The sequence below is a fragment of the Rhinatrema bivittatum genome, chromosome 1, assembly GCF_901001135.1.
Source record: "Rhinatrema bivittatum chromosome 1, aRhiBiv1.1, whole genome shotgun sequence".
Lineage (NCBI taxonomy): Eukaryota > Metazoa > Chordata > Amphibia > Gymnophiona > Rhinatrematidae > Rhinatrema > Rhinatrema bivittatum.
Genome location: NC_042615.1, coordinates 183,787,528 through 183,806,830, shown reverse-complemented (window position 1 = coordinate 183,806,830; position 19,303 = coordinate 183,787,528). Strand labels below are relative to the sequence as shown.

The following is a 19,303-nucleotide window of genomic DNA, read 5'->3' as shown; positions in this document are numbered from 1 at the left end:
CAGGAGGACCTTGCAAGATTGGAAGATTGGGCATCCAAATGGCAGATGAAATTTAATGTGGACAAGTGCAAGGTGTTGCATATAGGGAAAAAATAACACTTGCTGTAGTTACACGATGTTAGGTTCCATATTAGGAGCTACCACCCAGGACAAAGATCTAGGCATCATAGTGGATAATACTTTAAAATTGTCAGCTCAGTGTGCTGCAGCAGTCTAAAAAGTAAACAGAATGTTAGGAATTATTAGGAAGGGAATGGTTAATAAAACAAAAAATGTCTATGTAAATGTAAATGTCTATGTAAATGTCTATGTAAAATGTCTATGTAAATGTCTATGTAAAGCTCCGCTCTCTGTTGGGCAGTTCATTGTTTTATGTAAACCGGAGTGATTTGTAGTCCCTACAAGAACTTCGGTATATAAAAATTAAAAATAAATAAATAAATTAAATAAATAAATAAATAAATAATGCCTCTATATCGCTCCATGGTGAGACTGCACCTTGAATACTGTTTCCAACAGTGGCCAATTCAGGCTACAAGTACCTGGCAAGTACCCAAAAACTAAGTATATCCCATGCTATTGATGCCAGAAATAGCAGTGGCTATTTTCTAAGTCAACTTGATTAATAGCAGGTAATGGACTTCTCCTTCAAGAACTTATCCAAACCTTTTTTGAACCCAGCTACACTAACTGCACTAACCACATCCTCTGGCAACAAATTCCAGAGTTTAATTGTGCGTTGAGTGAAAAGGAATTTTCTCCGATTAGTCTTAAATGTGCTACTTGCTAACTTCATGGAATGCCCCCTAGTCCTTCTATTATTCGAAAGTGTAAATAACCGATTCACATCTACTCGTTCAAGACCTCTCATGGTCTTAAAGACCTCTATCATATCCCCCCTCAGCCGTCTCTTCTCCAAGCTGAACAGCCCTAATCTCTTCAGCCTTTCCTCATAGGGGAGCTGTTCCATCCCCTTTATCATTTTGGTTGCCCTTCTCTGTACCTTCTCCATCGCAACTATATCTTTTTTGAGATGCGGCAACCAGAATTGTACACAGTATTCAAGGTGCGGTCTCACCATGGAGCGATACAGAGGCATTATGACATTTTCCATTTTATTCACCATTCCCTTCCTAATAATTCCTAATATTCTGTTTGCTTTTTTTTTTTACTTCCACAGCACACTGTGCCGACGATGTCAATGTATTATCCACTATAATGCCTAGATCTCTTTCCTGGGTGATAGTTCCTAATATGGAACTTAACATCGTGTAACTACAGCATGGGTTAATTTTCCCTACATGCATCACCTTGCACTTATTTTATCCTTGTGCATAATCTAGATTACATCAAAGAACATAGGAAGCAATATTTTGATTGTTACACTTATAGATTTGGTTCCTCTCGATGCAGTTACTCAAAACAAGGCCCATACAGGGGGACCATCAATTCTACTTACCTGATGTTTTAATTGTTCTATTAAACTACATAAAGTTTATCCTTTGAACAACAAATTAGGTGGATTGAGACTTCTTTCCTTATCTTCTGAGTTTGTGCAACATTACTGTAGACCAAAATATTTTCCTGACCTTATTCTGTTAATGGACTTACCTCAATTTTCAATCTCATTGTTCTTCAATTTCTTTCCTTTGTCTTTTAAAGTTTTAGTTGCCTTTCTACCCAGTTTCTCATCTTCCTAATTCTCTTTCCAACTTTGCCCAAATTTATGCACACAAATGCATATCCTATTACTCACTGCTCCTGTATGGTCCTTTCCCGTTTGTCCCCACTTTGGCTCCTAGCCACAGACTCAAACTCATGCTTTGAAACATTTGCTGTGTGCAGATGTCAGTGAATCTGATTAGCTGAATGAATAACAAAAATGGTTTAAGTGTCTGGACCTCCAAATAAAAATAGGGAGAGAAAAAAAGAGGGCAAGTGCAGGTGCCCCAAGTTCTTGAAGAAAAAGAAATTGTTGAATCACCTGGCATACTTCATAAAGCCATTACCTGAAATGTACACTATATAATGCATAACTAACTTCTGATAAAAATAAAAGCCCCACAAAAATATTTTATTAAATGTTCAGATGGAAATCACAAAACACACCCATGACCTATTTGTGTTGTTGAGAAAATCTTCAAATCTGATGTGTCCATGAAACTGTAATATTAAAGAACAGGGCACAAAAGGTAACACTCAATCTTCAACCTGTTAAGTTTATATGTTATATGCATGATATTAAAACTTCAAACATACGGAATAAAAACAGTAGTGCTTCCCAGTTGCTCAATTTTGGCCAATTGTGAGAAATCTGTTTCCTGCTGGGCTAAAAATAAGCCAGTCAAATCTTTCACTATTTTTCTTTGCAGAATAATTCTTTAAAAAACATTATTTGAGAATTGAATTTAAGAAGGAATGACTATGTACTTATCAAATGATTCCAAACTGCCTCTATTCTATTTCTGCAATGCAATACTTCCTACCGCCCTTAAACAGCAAACAGAAGCAGAGGGATCTAGGCATAATGCAGTACCTGAATGTAAACCGGTGTGATATCTCAATTGAGATCGAATGTCGGTATATAAAAATAATAAATAAATAAATAAATAAATAATGCATATGCACTGCTTAGAAACAGAAGGAACACTGCAGCCCCACATCAAAATGGGGCTAATGAAATAAAAATGTTACAAAAATTAAAGAAAACATTTTTAGGAGACTACAATACTTCTACAATTGACTAAAAAGCATTTTACAGCTTTTCAAAATAGGCCTTTATGAAGCACTGCTGCTTTAAAATACACTGGTTACATATTGCTTTCTGTAACATTAAGCTTTAAGTACCTCTTGACCAGTCAGAAAAAGTAAAAGATCTCCTTCTTCTTCTTCACACATGTGAATCTGGATAACTGTTCGAATGGCTGCCTCAAGGTAATCTCTCTCTGGCTCTGGAGTGTAAAAGATCTCCACAGGATGTGTACGCCCTGGGATAGTCAGCAGAGGGCAGTTATCAAAATAAACTTGAAACTTGCCAGCATCTAGAGTAGCACTCATAACTATGACCTGTAAAGAAAAAAAAGTTACTTAAATCCCCCTAAATATTTTGAAAAAATGGAAAGAAATGTTCAGATATAAGCTGCTGGAGGAATCTTGGAATCCAAATTATAAATATATTCTAATGTTCTCTCATCCAGTTTTCTTATAAATATAAAATTATATTAAGAAACTTAATTACATCACAGAAAATAAGTAGAATCTTTCCTTCTTTGTAGCTATGTGAGGAAGTTGGATCCTTTCATCATATGTAGTGGAAATGTCCCCTTATTATTCTATTTAGCAAGATAATTCAGAAGCTCATTAATTCAGTTTATCTTGTTTTGATTGTTTTGCAGTTAACCTTGTTATGATTGTTTCCTGAAAAAAAATTTTTCCTCAACGTGTTTCAATGTATTTCCCGCCTTTGTGGCGACAGTTCAGTTCCATGTAAACCGGTGTGATATGTATTGTATACAGGAGCATCGGTATATTAAAAATTATAAATAAATAAATAAATAAATAAATAATTCTGTTACACGCATAGTACAGAAACAAACAGAGGCAGTTAGGTGCACAGGTGTCATTCTTTGCAATCCTCTCACTCAAAGATAAAGGCCCAGGCAGGGAAGCTTGCATTCTGGAGATGAATGAATGAATGGCTATGTAGATGGTGCCAACGAGAGCATTTTGGCTTCCAGGACCATGGAATATTTCAAGGACTGTTAAGCAGAGATGGGATCCACCATCAAAGAAGGGGCACAGTGTTTTCTAGTGCAGCCTGGCAAAACTACTGAGGGCTTTAAAATAGGACTGTCAGAAATAGGTGAACAAAGCACTAAAATAAACATTAAACACTTGTATAAAAATAGAAATTGGTAAAAAAGGACAACATCTGGAAAACTATGTACACCAATGCTCTAGTATGAGAAAAAGTCCCAGATCTAGAAGCAGTGATGGAAAAAGTTGACTGATGTAGTGGCTACCATGGAGATATAGTACACTGAAAACCATGATTGACAAGGGGCCAGGAGCAGTACCACATAAAATACAAATAGGACCAAAAATGAGGTAAACTTCAATCAATTTTCAAAAGAGTATGTTCATGAGGAACTAACTAAACAAAGTAGATAAAGTGATGGGGCCAGACAGGATTTATCCAAGGGTATTAAGAGAACTTAGGAAAGTTCTGGCAGCTCCACTAGTTGACATTTTCAATGCTTCTTTAGAGTCAGGAATATCTCTGAAGGACTAGAGACAGGCTGACATGGTTCCTCTTCACAAAAGTGAAAGCAAGGAGGAGACTGGCCAGTTAGTTTGACCTCTGTGATGAGCAAATTAATGGAATCACTGCTAAAACAGAAGATAGTGCAGTTTCTGGAATCCAATAGATGTAAGACATTTACTTGTCACTGTTATTGTTCAGAATGTAAACCGAATTGATCAGTAATTCTGTTATTGGAAAGTCGGTATAGAAAAGTTCTAAATAAATAAATAAATAAATTACATGATCCAAAATAGCATAAAGCTTTACCAGAGATAGGTCTTATCAAATGAATCTAATCAATTTCTTTGATTGAGTGATGAGTTAGCACTAGATGTAGTGTAGGTTTTCAGTAAAGCAAAATTGCTTACCTTGTAATAGGTGTTATCCCAGGACAGCAGGATGTAGTCCTCACATATGGGTGACATCACTGACGGAGCCCTACTGCGGGAAAAACTGTCAAAGTTTCTAGAAACTTTTGACTGGCACTGTGAGGCCACTGAGCATGCCCAGCATGCCATGATATTCTCTGCCACAGAGGTCTTACTCTAGTCTCGTATGTAGCAATAAGCCTTAGCAAAAATAAAATAATAATAAAAGGTATGAGACCCAACTCCGCGGGGTGGCGGGTGGGTTTCATAAGGACTACATCCTGCTGTCCTGGGATAACACCTATTACAAGGTAAGCAATTTTGCTTTATCCCAGGACAAGCAGGATGCTAGTCCTCACATATGGGTGATTAGCAAGCTAGAGGCTGAGTCATTTTGTAGTAAAGCAACAGTGATGTATGGTTGCTGAAAATGAATCAGCCGAAGATTACAGCAGGTTGGATGTAGAAGGAGTTGGGATTAAACTGGAAACAAGTTCTTTAAGACAGATTGTCCATATGCTGAATCTTGTTGTCCCTGTTTGTCCAAACAGTAATGAACTGCAAAGGTGTGAAGAGAACTCCATGTTGCTGCTTTACATATGTCAAGAATTGGCACTGAACGATAGTGTGCTACTGAAGTTGACATTGCTCTTACTGAATGTGCCTTTACTCGCCCTTGCAGAGGAAGGCCTGCTTTTTCATAGCAAAACTTTATGCAATCTGCTAGCCAAGTGGATATAGTATGTTTACCCACTGCTTTACCCGGTTTGTTTGGATCATAGGAAACAAAAAGTTGATTGGATTTTCTGTGGGCTGCAGTGCGGTTTAAAACGACAGTGCACGCTTACAGTTCAAGGTATGTAAAACCTGTTCTCCTTGGTGAGAATGAGGCCGTGGGAAGAATGTGGGTAAAACTATTGATTGGTTCAAGTGGAATTCCGTAATTACCTTGGGAAGGAATTTTGGATGTGTACAGAGAACCACTCTGTCATGTAGGAATTTTGTATAGGGTAAGTACGTGACAAGTGCTTGTAACTCACTAACCCTTCTAGCTGATGTAATGGCTACGAGGAAGAAAGTCTTCCATGTGAGAAATTTAAGATCACAGGAATCTATAGGTTCAAAAGGAGAATGCATGAGTCTTGTTAAAACCAGATTCAGGTCCCATTCTGTGACTGGTGGCCGAATTGGTGGTTGAAGTTGAGTTAAAACTCTCATAAAACTGCTGACAAGAGGTTGTGTGGAGACTGGTGCATCTCCCATTTTGTTATGGTAAGCAGAGATTGCACTTAAATGTACTCTTACAGATGAAGTCTGGAGACCAGATTCTGAAAGATGGTATAAGTTGTCTAGTAGAGAAGTAATGGGGCAAGTGAAAGGATCAATATTCTTTTGCCTGCACCACAAAGTAAATCTCTTCCATTTGGAAGAATAATTCTTTCGTGTGGAAGGTTTATGTGAAGCTATAAGCACTTGTGATACATTAGTGGAAAGATTGCGTGGTTGTAAAATCAAGCTTTCAACATCCACGCTGTCAGGGATAGGGATTGAAGGTTGGGATGGCGCAACAGACCCTGATCCTGAGTTATGAGAGTGGGAGCTACTCCCAGGCGAATGGGATCCCTGACTGAGAGGTCTAAAAGTGTGGGAAACCATACTTGTCGAGGCCAATATGGGGCTATGAGTATCATGGACCCCTTGTCCTGTTGTAGCTTCACGAGAGTTTTGGTTATGAGAGGTATCGGAGGATACGCGTATAGTAGGCCTGAGTTACAAGGGTGAGCAAAAGCGTCCTTGGCTGGTTGATTCTTCTGTGCGTGTAGAGAACAGAGTTTGTCCACTTTGTGATTCAGATGTGACGCAAGGAGGTCTATTGTTGGTTGTCCCCAACGTTGAAATATCCTGGTCACTACTGAGGGATCCAGGGACCACTCGTGTGGTTGGAACTGATGACTGAGTCGATCCGCCACTACATTGTGAATGCCTGCCAGATAAGTGGCTCGGAGGAACATTGAGTGGTTCAGGGCCCAGCCCCAAATCTGTGCAGCTTCTTGACAAAGGCGATACGAGCCCGTACCTCCTTGTTTGTTGATGTACCACATGGCTACTGTGTTGTCCATTTGGATCAGAACAGTCTTGTGTGAAAGGCAGTCCTTGAACGCATGCAGCGCATAAAGGGGCGGATTTTAAAAAGCATTTACATGCGTAAATCTGGGTTTTATGCATGTAAATGCACTTTACTCGAGTAAGTGGGCTTTTGAAAATTGCTACAATATATGCCATTGACTTGTCTATAGGATTTACTCACATAAGTGCACTTTTCTTGAGTAAATGGCTTTTGAAAATTGCTACAATAGTAGCTACATTTACGCATGTAACTCCTTTTGAAAATTACCCCCAATGTATAGCTCGAAGTTCTAGGAAATTGATTTGAAAAGTAGCTTCGAGTTTTGTCCAAGTACCCTGGGTTTGGAGATTGTCTATGTGAGCTCCCCAACCCAAGGTGGATGCATCTGTAGTTAGTGTTATCTGTGGGATTGGTTGTCCTTGTTTGCCCACCAAAGTAGAGATGAACGTAGCTGGTGGGTTACTTGGATTGGAGAATACAGTGGTTGAATTGCTTGGATCCATTGTTATCTTAAAGTCCATTGAGTTACCCTCATGGCTAGCCTTGCCATAGGAGTGACATGAACTGTAGAGGCCATATGGCCTAGTAAAGTTAGAAACTGATGAGCTGTTGCCTGATTCACCGAGTGAATCGAGTTTGCCAATAAGGACAGTGTTTCTACTCGATCCTCGGGTAGAAAGGCCTTTGCAAGGACGGTGTTCAATTCTGCTCCTATGAATTGGAGTAATTGAGATGGAGTAAGATGGGACTTTTGATAATTGATGAGAAAGCCCGTGGAGTGGAGTACCGTAATTGTGTGGTTGAGAGAAGACAAAGTTCCTTCTTGAGATTGACTTCTGATGAGCCAGTCGTCTAGATATGGGAAGACATGGACACCTTGCTTGTGCAAGGGTGCTGCTATTACTGCCAGACATTTGGTGAATACTCTGGGAGCAGAGGCAAGTCCGAATGGCAGTACTCTGTAATGGAAATGTTGATGACCCACCATGAAGCGCAGGTACTTGCGATGAGGAGGGAATATTGGAATGTGAGCGTAAGCATCTTGAAGATCCAGAGAACAAAGCCAATCTCCTTTTTGAAGTAGTGGAAGCATGGTGCCTAGAGAAACCATTCTGAACTTTTCCTTCTTTAGAAATTTGTTGAGATTTCTGAGGTCTAGAATGGGATGTAGGCATCCGGTTTTCTTTGGAATGAGGAAATACCGGGAATAGAATCCGCTGCTCTGCTGAGACCGGGGCACCGGCTCTACAGCCCTGGCTTTCAGAAGGGTGGATAATTCTACCTGTAACTGAAGCATGTGATTTTTGTTGAGACGAATTTGAGTCGTTGGAAATTCTGTGGGAATTAAGAGGAAATTGAGTTGGTATCCTTGAGATATTATGGATAGAACCCATTGGTCTGATGTTATTGGTATCCAATTGTTGTAAACTTTGGATAACCTGCCACCTACTGGAAGTTCTGGTCGAGGATTTGAGGATAGGCTGAGTTCTCTGAGTGAATTTTCAAAAGCCCGAGGCTGGACCGGTTTGTGGAGCAGGTTGGGGCCTAGCTGTTCTTTGCTGACGTGGTTGTGTTTTTTGCTGGGTTCTGGAGGGTCTGGGTCTAGACGCAGGAGGGTAATATCTCCTCTGACGATAGAAAGGCGGTTTTGTGTCTTTTCGCGGAGACCTACAGGTAGTATGCGTAGGGGGGTCCTGTGGGAGGGAGGATAGTTGTCTTAATGTTTCTGTGTGCTCCTTTAACTGAGACACAGCTTCTTGCACTTTGGATCCGAATAAATTGTCTCCTATGCATGGGAGGTCAACTAATTTATCCTGGACCTCTGGCCTAAGGTCTGAGGCCTTGAGCCAAGCCCACCTTCTAGCACTGATGCCTGACGCAGCCACCCTTGAAGCCGTCTCGAAGCCATCGTAGGCAGCCCTGACTTCGTGTTTTCCAGCTTCTAATCCTTTAGTGATGATGGTTTGTGCAGCCTCCTTATATTCATTTGGAAGAGATGGAATAAATTCTTCAATTTGTTTCCATAAATTTCTTTGCTATTGTGTGATGTAGAGTTGATATGCTGAAATCCTAGAATTCAACATTGCACCTTGAAAGACCTTACAACCCAGGACATCCAAAAACCTGTGGTCCTTTCCTGGAGGATTTGAAGAGTGGACTCTTGTCCTTTTGGACCTTTTCTGTGCTGATTCAACAACTACTGAATGGTGGGGTAGTTGTGATTTTTCATATCCAGGAGTGGATTGGACCAAGTAAGTAGTATCCATCCTTTTGTTTACTGAAGGAACAGTACAGGGATGTTCCCAAAGGCGATCTTGTAGCTGTAGGAGAACATCATGTATGGGAATTGCCACCACTTGCTTTGGAGGGTCAACGAATTGCAGTACTTCCAAGGTCTGCTGCCTAGAATCCTGCTCTTATTCCAATTTGAAGGGGATAGAGTCAGCCATCTCCTGCACAAATGTGGTAAAAGTAAGATCTTCTGGAGGAGATTGTTTCCTAGGATGTGGTGGTGATGGATCAGACATAAAGGCTTCTGATGAAGTGTCTGAGGCAGTGTCACTCCATATATCATATTCTGGAGTTTTTTGTGGTGGTACTGCGGGTTTAGGTGGAGGAATAAGACCAGAAGGACCAGGCAAAGGGTCTTCAGGAGAAGAATCCTCTTCTCGTGGATTAGTTGGCAAAGAGTCCAATAAATCCTGGTATCTCTTTTGTAAGAGAATATAGTCCTGCTTCTGAGGATCCTGGAGCCCCAGGAGGAAGTGCACCATTGAAGAAGTCTTAGGCATTGAGGGTATCGGTGCCTTCGATGTTTCTTTAGTGGGTATCATTGATATTCCACTTTTCTTTTTTGACGGTGCAGTAGTAACAATAGGCACCGAGATTGGAACCGATGATGTCATATGCATCGATGTAAACTCCAAAAAAAGAGGCGGCATCGACGGTGCAGTTGTGAGTGGCAGCGATGCCCGCGGCATCAGGGATTCCCCCGGCATCGGGAATATACCCGGCATCGGCGTTGTCGCCGGTACTAAATATGTCATCGGTAGTACCAGCATCGTCCCAGGTAGAGAAGATGTCACCGGCGTCGGCGGGATCACCGGCATCGGCATAGTCGCCGGCAGATGTTCTTTTATTGCCTGCAGTACCGCTTCCTTAATGAATGCCGTCAAGTCTTGTGGTACTGGGGGAATGCTCGGCACCGGTGTAGGCGGAGAGAGTATTACCTGCGACGATGCCGGTTCCACCGAGGGAGGCCTAGGTGACGGCGAGGTGTCTTTATGTTTCGGCCGTTTCTTGCTCGGTTCCTCATGGGATGGAACTGATGGCGATGTGGAGGCATGGCGATGCCGATGTTTATGCCTTACCTCGGTCTCCGATCGCACTGATACCGTCGACGGTGTTGGCGAGGTTTTGCCCCCAGAACCGTCCGGTCTACGTTTTTTCAACAGGATTTTCTTGGTAATTCCTGTCGGTGAAGATTTTGATGAAGTAGATGGTGAAGGAATCAGTTGCAGGTGGAAAAGTTGTTCAATTTTTTCCTGCCGAAGTTTTCTTCCTTTTGGTGTCATTTCCTGACATTGCTGACAGGAAGAAATATCGTGGTGTTCACCTAAACAGACAACGCATTCAAGGTGCGGGTCTGTGACTGACATGGTCCGATTACAGGCCGGGCATTTTTTGAAACCCGAGGCCATGATGTTATTGACAGCCGTTGATGAATGAGAGAAAAAATTATCAGCGGTTTAAATTATAAACGCGGAAAATATCTCACCAGCCGGTGAGATAGAGAAAAAGTGAGATCCCGTGAGGGAGAGAAAATTTTTAAATACTAACTTTCTAGTCAGAACTGAATAAATCTCAGAAGGCTCCGATGACCGCAATGTTGATAGCAGCGTGGAAAAACGAAGACTAGAGTGAGACCCCTGTGGCAGAGAATATCATGGCATGCTGGGCATGCTCAGTGGCCTCACAGTGCCAGTCAAAAGTTTCTAGAAACTTTGACAGACGTTTTTCCCGCAATAGGGCTCCGTCAGTGACGTCACCCATATGTGAGGACTAGCATCCTGCTTGTCCTGGGATAAAGCCTTTGACAAGGTTCTGCATAGACTCATAAACTGAGCACCCATGTTATGGGCTCTAAAGTGACTGAATGGGTTAGAAACTGGTTGAGTGGGAGGCAACAAAGATTAGTGGTAAATGGCGTTCACTCCGAGGGGAGGGGGCAATACTAGTGGTGTGCCTCAGTGATTGGTCCTTGCACTGCTTCTTGTCAACATTTTCATGTGTAACATTGCAGAAAGGTTATCGGGAAAGGTTTGTCTTTTGATGATAGTAAAATTTTTAACAAGGTATATAGCTAAAAAGGGGTAGAAAACATGAAGGATCTAGCAAATCACAAGGAATGGTCTAGGGTCTGGCAGCCAAGATTTAATAGTAAAAAATGTTTAGTTATGCATTTAGGCTGCAAAGACCCAAAGAAGAGATACAGTATGGGGTGAAATTCTAAGCACAAAAGAAGAGTGGGATCTAGGGATGACCATATCTGATGAGCTTAAGATGGCCAAACAAGTAGATAAAGGCAGAAAGATGCTTGCCTGCACAGGGAGAGGAATGGTTAGCACAAAAAAAAGAAGGAATTCTGCCCCTGTACAAGTCCCTGGTGAGACCTCATTTGCAATACTGTGTACAGTTCTGGAGACTGCATTTTCAAAAAGATATAAATCAGTTGGGAGTCTGTCCAGATGGTGCTATAAAAATGAAGTGGTCTTCGTTCTAAAGCATATGGGGGATAGACTTAGAAACACAAAAGTGACTACAGAAAAAGACCATATGGCCTATCCAGTCTACCCATCCACACCAACTAATTCAGTTTTACAATCCCCACCACTGTCAGAGATCCCCTGTGTTTGTGTCATGATTTCTTTAATTCAGATACTGTCCTTGTTCCCACTAACTCCAAGGGGAGGCTATTCCATGCATTCACTAACCTCATCCCAGAACCCCTCATTCTAAATCCTTTTTTCCATTGAAAGAGGCCCATGGTGGTATTTAAATGCCTCTATCACAGATCCCTTCTGTCACTTTTCCTCTAGGGGATACATATTTAGATCTTTAAGTCTGTCCCCATATGCTTTTGAATGAATACCACCGATCATTTTAGTAGGTCAAGGAAATATAACTTCTTTTAGGAGAAACTTGTTCGAGGCTCCTTATGTTAAGGATGCAACAAAATCCTCCAGTCTTTTTGGGAACCAGGAAATACAAAGAGTAAATCCCTGCCCTCTTTCCTGTGGTGTAACAGGTTCAACCACATTGGTCTATAAAAGGGAAAGCAGAGTTGCTTACCTGTAACAAGTGTTCTCCCAGGACAGCAGGATGTAGTCCTCACATGTGGGTGACGGCACTAGACGGAGCCCTATCACGGAAAACTTTTCTGTCAAAGTTTCTAGAACTTTTGACTGGCACACTGAGCATGCCCAGCAAGTCATAATCCCTGTAGCCACAGGGGTCTCCCTTCAGTCTTGTTTGTAGCAAAAGGTGCGAGCAAAAAAATAAAATAAAACGTTCTCGGACCCAATTCCGCGGGGTGGCGGGTCGGTTTCATGAGGACTACATTCTGCTGTCCTGGGAGAACACCTGTTACAGGTAAGCAACTCTTTCTCCCAGGACAAGCAGGATGGTAGTCCTCACGTGTGAGTGATTAGCAAGCTACAGGCTAACTCATATTTGTTTGGACCAACAGCCTACAACTTGTGCATCAGGCACAACTGGTGTAGTGTTGGGAAAAATGAGGCAGCCTGAAAATCACAGCAGAGGGATGTGGAAGGAGTTGGGATTATATTGGAAATAAGTTCTTCAAGACGGATTTGGCCAAAGGCAGAGTCTTGACATCCTTCCTTGTCTAGGCAGTAATATGCTGCAAATGTGTGAAGAGAGTTCCATGTTGCAGCTTTACAGATCTTAGCACTCGGTATTGAATGATAGTGTGCTACTGAGGTTGCCATAGCACTTACTGAGTGCGCCTTCACTTGTCCCTGGAGAGGAAGGCCTGCTTTGTCATAGCAGAATTCGATAGTCTGCTAGCCAGTTGGAGAGAGTGTTTGCCCACTGCAACTCCCAGTTTGTTTCTGTCAAAAGAAACAAAGAGTTGGGTGGATTTTCTATGGACTGCAAGTGCATTTTCTATGGAATTCAAATGCACATTTACAGTCCAAGGAGTGTAAAACCTTCTTGCCCTGGTGAAAGTGAGGCCTTGGGGAAAAAGATGGGCAAGACTATAGACTGATTCAGGTGAAAGTCGGTTACCACCTTTGGAAGGAATTTAGGGTGAGTACGAAGGACCACTCGGTCATGGAGGAACTTTGTATAGGGTGAGTATGTGACAAGTGCTTGTAACTCACTAACCCTTCGAGCAGATGTAATTGCTACTAGAAAGAGAACTTTCCAAGTAAGAAACTTAACATCGCAGGAGTGTAAAGGCTCAAATGGGGAACGCATGAGCCTTGTAAGTACTACATTTAGGTCCCATTCAGTAACTGGTGGCCGTAGAGAGGGCCTTAAGTTGTAGTAAGCCCCTCAAAAACAGACTCACAACGGGTTGTGCTGTTAAGGGGCATCCCCTATTCCCGTGTGGTATGCTGAGATGACACTGAGGTGTACTCGTACTGAGGAAGTCTGGAGACCAGAGTCTGAAAGATGCCACAGATAGTCTAACAGAGATGGAGTGGGGCAGGAAAAGGGGTCGACACCTTTTTGCATGCATCACATGGTAAATCTTTTCCACTTAGAAAGAAAGGATTTTCATGTGGAAGGCTTTCGTGAAGCTACAAGCACTTGAGAAACTTAGATAAAAGATTGAGCGGTTGTAGGATCAGGCTTTCAACATCCAGGCTGTGAGGGATAGGGTCTGAAGGTTCGGGTGGAGTAACATGCTGTGGTTCTGAGTTATGAGAGTGGGCGCTGTGCCCAGGCGAATTGGTTCTCAGATGGAGAGGTCGAGAAGCATGGGAAACCATACTTGTCGAGGCCAATATGGGGCTATGAGTATCATTGACTCTTTATCCTGTTGTAGTTTCACGAGAGTTTTGGCTATCAGCGTTATCGGGGGATACGCGTATAGGAGGCCTGTGTTCCGGGGCGAGCGAAGACGTCCCTGGCTAACTTGCTTTGTTGCCTGTGCAGGGAGCAGAATTTGTCCAGTTTGTGATTCAGTTCGGATGCAAAGAGGTCGATTGTTGGTTGACCCCACGCTGGAAGATACTCCTCATTACCACAGGATCCAGGATCTTTCTAGTAGCAATTACTCGTAGGGATGGAACTGTCAACTGAGGCGAACTGCTAGCACATTCTGTATGCCTGCTAGATAAGTGGCCCGGAGATGCATGGAGTGTGCAAGGGCCCAAGTCCAGATCTGTGCAGCTTCTTGGCAGAGAAGATAAGAGCCTGTGCTGCCCTGCTTATTTAAGTACCACAATGCAACTGTGTTGTCCGTTTGTATGAGAACAGTCTTGTGTGAAAGGCAGTCCTTGAATGCATATAGAGCATAACGTATAGCTCGAAGCTCTAGGAGGTTGATCTGAAACGTTGCTTTGAGCTAGTACCTTGAGTTTGAAGATTGTTCACATGAGCTCCCCAACCCAAGTTGGATGCGTCTGTGGTTAAGGTCACTTGTGGAATTGGTTGCTGGAAGGGTAGACCTGTCAGCAAGTTGGCTTTGTTTGTCCACCAGGGAAGCGATAGACCTAGCTGGTGGGTTACATGAATCTGGTATGAAAGAGGTTGAGTGGCTTGGAGCCATTGAGATTTCAAAATCCATTGAGTTATTCTCATGGCCAGTCTGGCCTTAGGAGTGACGTGGACCGTGGAAGCCATGTGGCCCAGCAACATTAGGAATTGATGGGCTGAGGCTGTTTCTTTTGTGCGCAGAGACGAAGCTAGCTTGCCTTAAAGGGCATCTTTGTGAGGTTCGCCTTAGAGGCCTCATCCGCTGACCAATTTCACAACCATAGCTGTCTTCTGGCTGCCATCCACTGAGGCTACCCCTCTGGCCGAAATGCGCACTAGGTTTGAGCTTGCATCCGCTAGGTAGGCCGTGGCGGGCTCAATCACCTCTCTGGTATACGCCTCTGAGCTATCTGCCTCTCTCGAGAGAGAAGCAGACACAAACGAGCCACCAGGGCACAACAGAAAGCGATCTGCAATGTCATCGCTGTTACGTCGAAGGCTTGCTTAAGGATGTATTCCAACCACCTATCATGAGCATCCTTCAAGGCCACTCCTCCCTCTAATGGGATAGTTATTTGCTTTGAGACGGCACAGACCAGGGCACCCACTTTCGGGAAACGCAGGTGTTCTTTGGCTGCCAGATCCAGAGGGTATAAGGCCTCCAAGGCCCGACCTCCTTTAAAACTGGCTTCTAGGGCATCCCATTCCAGGTCAATCAACTACTGGATGGCTTCCAGCATTGGGAAATAGCAAGAGGCTTTCTGTAGAGACACCAGGATGGGCTTCTTCTTTGGTTCCGACATAGGGTCCATGCCAGGAACTCCCAGAGTCTTCAAGGTCTGTGAGACGAAGGCCTATAATTCTTCAGTATGGAAAAATCGAAGCATGGTCCGGTATGGCTCCAAACCTGGATTCTAATAAGTCCGCATCCCCTTTGTCATCTGTGGTGTCTGGGTCCCTTGTCAGGGATACCCTTCATGAGGCAAGGCATGTCCCGAGGCATGCGAATAATACGAGACCTTCGCAGCTGGGGCTCGGACTGGGCAGGGGCAGTAGCCAACTGTGCCTGAATAAAGGCTTGTAGGCCCTGAAAGAATTCCAACCAAGATTAGGCCACTGAGTCCATATTTAGCCCAGGAGGAACTAGGGTAGATGTCGCTGAAGTGCCCTCTCCTGGGGAGGACTCAGCCCCGGAATTGCTCGGGTCCAGGGTGCTACCAGATAATGTCATGGCTGACCCGGCCTCTGACTGGGAGGGGCCAGACTTGGAAAAGTTCTGAGAGTCCAGCCCTCTCTGGACTTCCTCACAGTGCTGACATAGGGAGGATTTCAGGTCAGACTGCGCAGCCCTAATATAGCAGGTGGCACAAAGGGAGTGTTGCTTGAGCTTCTTTACTGCCGGGGCCATAATACTCTGTAGCTTGTATGTTCACCTGGATAGTGCCTCTCGAGCGCGCACAGACCCGCCTCGGCACGTGCGTAAATCTCAGCGGCCGGTTGTGAGTGTAGTTATGCTCACGGATAAGCACACAGATGGGCGTGAGTTAGGCGCACAAAGGGCCGGCCCGCATTACACTTACCAACGGACAATGGAGGAAAATGGCGCTGCAACATATCGCGCACAAGATGTCGCCACCGCAACCTGCCACATGGGAGTGCCCACTGAGCCTGAAGCGGGGCCTAACTCATCGGGGGGGGGGGGGGGGGGGGCACTCAACCCACTCAGAAACCCCCTTCCCTAGCCCTAACGGTATCAGGAATGTCGTTGGTATGGCGCACTGAGCAAGGAGACCGAGGAAAAGACTTACCAAAGCCCTTCCATGTTTCTGGAAAGGCGTTCTTCTCTACTTACCTGGGCTCAGCGCTTACCGGCTGAGTACAGGGACGGACTCTGGCTGCGGGGGGAGAGGGCTTAAGCCCTTTCAGCTGCTTCAACAGCAAAGTCCACTATGGGAACCGGCTACCGGATCAAGGGAGGGATTTCGGAAATCGCCTCAGGAATTCTCAACTGGGGAAGGTTCCCTTAGGTATCACCGCAGGAGAGCAGGGCTTGATCTTTCTCCCAATTTAGAGGTAAGATTTTGAACTACTTTGTCCAATTAGTGCTGCAATCCTGCTAAACATCACTTCTGGTGCGGGGGTAGCACATTCACATTTGCTAGGAGACGGAGAGATACTGAATGGCTGAGGTCACTGCAGGGGTATATCTAGGGTGATGTCAGTCTTGAAACTTGACTCTGTCTCCATCTGCTAAGCAGGGGAGCACATAACCCATTAGTCCTGTGTCCATCTAGCTACACACTAGGAAAATGCAACATAGTTCTATACGGCTCCAAACCCAGAGGAATTTCCCCATCCTCCAGGAAGTAAGGATCGGCTTCATCATTCATGCCATCTGAGTCCCTATCAGGGAGATCCACAGCAGATCTAGGCATACTCAAGACGCTTACCTGCAGCACCAGGCATGCGGGAATCCACAGCCTGCGATCCTGACCTGTTAAGATTGGCCGTGGCCAAGCCTGAAGAAAAGACTACAGTCTTTGAAAAAAGTATATCCAAGAAAAGGCAGATGGATACATGCCAAAACCAGGGGGCATCAGACCTGTGCCCACTGAGCTACCTTCCCCTGCTGATGAACCAGTTAGGGGAGCCCCAAAATCAGGAGACACTTCTGTCAGTTTTCATTTCCTGCATCAGGCTGGGAAGAACCGGGTTTAGTAAAATCAAATGGAGGCAAATCTGCTTGAGCCTCCAAATTGTGCTGACCAAAGTTAGAGGGAATGCCAAACTGGGGATGCCCGAATATGACAAGCAACACAAAGGGCAAGTCGCTTAGGCTTCTTTGCTAAGGGTGCCATCAGTCTGTCAATACGCCCCAAAAGGCATCTGATAAAAGTGCGCCCAGCTGTATTCATGTTGCAAAAAACTAGGCGCTCAAGACAGAGCCTTGAGAAGTGCAAAAACTAAGCTCTCACCAGGACGCTTCAGACAGTGTGCAAAAGTGCCTGCTTGTGTGAACACGCACAACTGAGCGCACTAGTAGGCACTCCTGTGTGTCCAACTAGGCACATAAATGGACGCACAACCAGGTGCACCAAAGTAACTAAAGAGGGTCTTATGCGCAGATAATACGCGAAAATGCTGCTGCAGCCTACAACGTGGCAAACAAGACAAGTCTGAGAGCGGGGAGTCTAGCCGAAAGGCTGTTCAACATGCCAGACTGCTCCACATCCCCTACGCTCCCCTGAAGGCGGGAACAAATGTCTAATCGGCATGCCGAGCACAGAGACTGGAGGGGAAAGGATTCCCTACAAAATTCCCCTGCTCCTTTTTTTTTTTTTTTTTATTACTCTTTACCTGGGCTCAAGCCGTCCTGGCTGGATACAAGGTCGGTTTCCAGCTGCAGGGAAAGAGGGCAAGGACCTTCACTGCCACACTCACTTCCTGCATCCACTTGCCTTCCAGCTGGGTTTTTTTTTTTCTTATAGCAAAGTCCACACTGGCTGAAAAACCAGCAACTGGACCAAGGCACTCATCTGAGGAAGGGCTCGAAAGACTTCACCTCAGGAATTCTCAACTGAGCAAGGGCCCAAAAGGTAGCAACACATGAGAGCAGGGCGAATAAATCTTTCTCCTTTGAAAACATTTTTAAGCAATCCGCAGTAGGCAGATACATGTCCACCATCTGTTGGAGATGGAGAATACTGGCGGGCTGATGTCACTGCAGGGGAATATATACCGTGAGGTCAGCTTTCCTTCGTCTCCATCTGCTGGTAGAGGTGCATAACCCACTGGTTCTGGAACCACCTATCCATTAGCTAAGAAAATAGGCCATAATTTTCAATATTCAAGGGATATTCTCTATGTCCTACTTCAGTTAAGCACGTCATTAGGTAGACAGCACTTAGAGTTGCTTATATGGAACAGCTGTTCTTCAAGGACAGGACATTAGTCGCCCCACATGGGTGATTTCAGATGGAGCCCTGATGCGGAAAACTTATGTCAACTTTGACGAGGCACACTAAGCATGCCCACCATGGCCTATACCACGCGTCCATAAGAACATAAGAAATTGCCATGCTGTGTCAGACCAAGGGTCCATGAAGCCCAGCATCCTGTTTCCAACAGAGGTCAAACCAGGCCACAAGAACCTGGCAATTACCCAAACACCAAGAAGATCCCATGCTACTGATGAAATTAATAGCAGTGGCTATTCCTTAAGTAAACTTGATTAATAGCCGTTAATGGACTTTTCCTCCAAGAACTTATCCAAACCTTTTTTGTTTTGGTTGCCCATGTAACATATTAGGTGCTACAAGCCGAGAAAGAGATCTAGGCGTCATAGTGGATAACACATTGAAATCGTCGGTTCAGTGTGCTACGGCAGTCAAAAAAGCAAACAGAATGTTGGGAATTATTAGAAAGGGAATGGTGAATAAAACGGAAAATGTCATAATGCCTCTGTATCGCTCCATGGTGAGACCGCACCTTGAATACTGTGTACAATTCTGGTCACCGCATCTCAAAAAAGATATAATTGCGATGGAGAAGGTACAGAGAAATGATAAGGGGAATGGAACAGCTCCCTATGAGGAAAGACTAAAGAGGTTAGGACTTTTCAGCTTGGAGAAGAGACGGCTGAGGGGAGATATGATAGAGGTGTTTAAAATCATGAGAGGTCTAGAACGGGTAGATGTGAATCAGTTATTTACTCTTTTGGATAATAGAAAGACTAGGGGGCACTCCAATAAGTTAGCATGTGGCACATGTAAA

General features: G+C 44.1%; 1 protein-coding gene across 1 annotated transcript in view; it reads right to left on the bottom strand.

Annotated features, from left to right (window-relative positions):
* Positions 1–19,303, bottom strand: part of DHX15 (DEAH-box helicase 15) — a 284,488-nt gene that overhangs the window by 144,088 nt on the left and 121,097 nt on the right. The window contains exon 5 of the mRNA XM_029590135.1: positions 2,848–3,066. Within this exon, the coding sequence (XP_029445995.1) occupies positions 2,848–3,066 (219 nt within the window). The remainder of the gene's footprint in view (positions 1–2,847; positions 3,067–19,303) is intronic.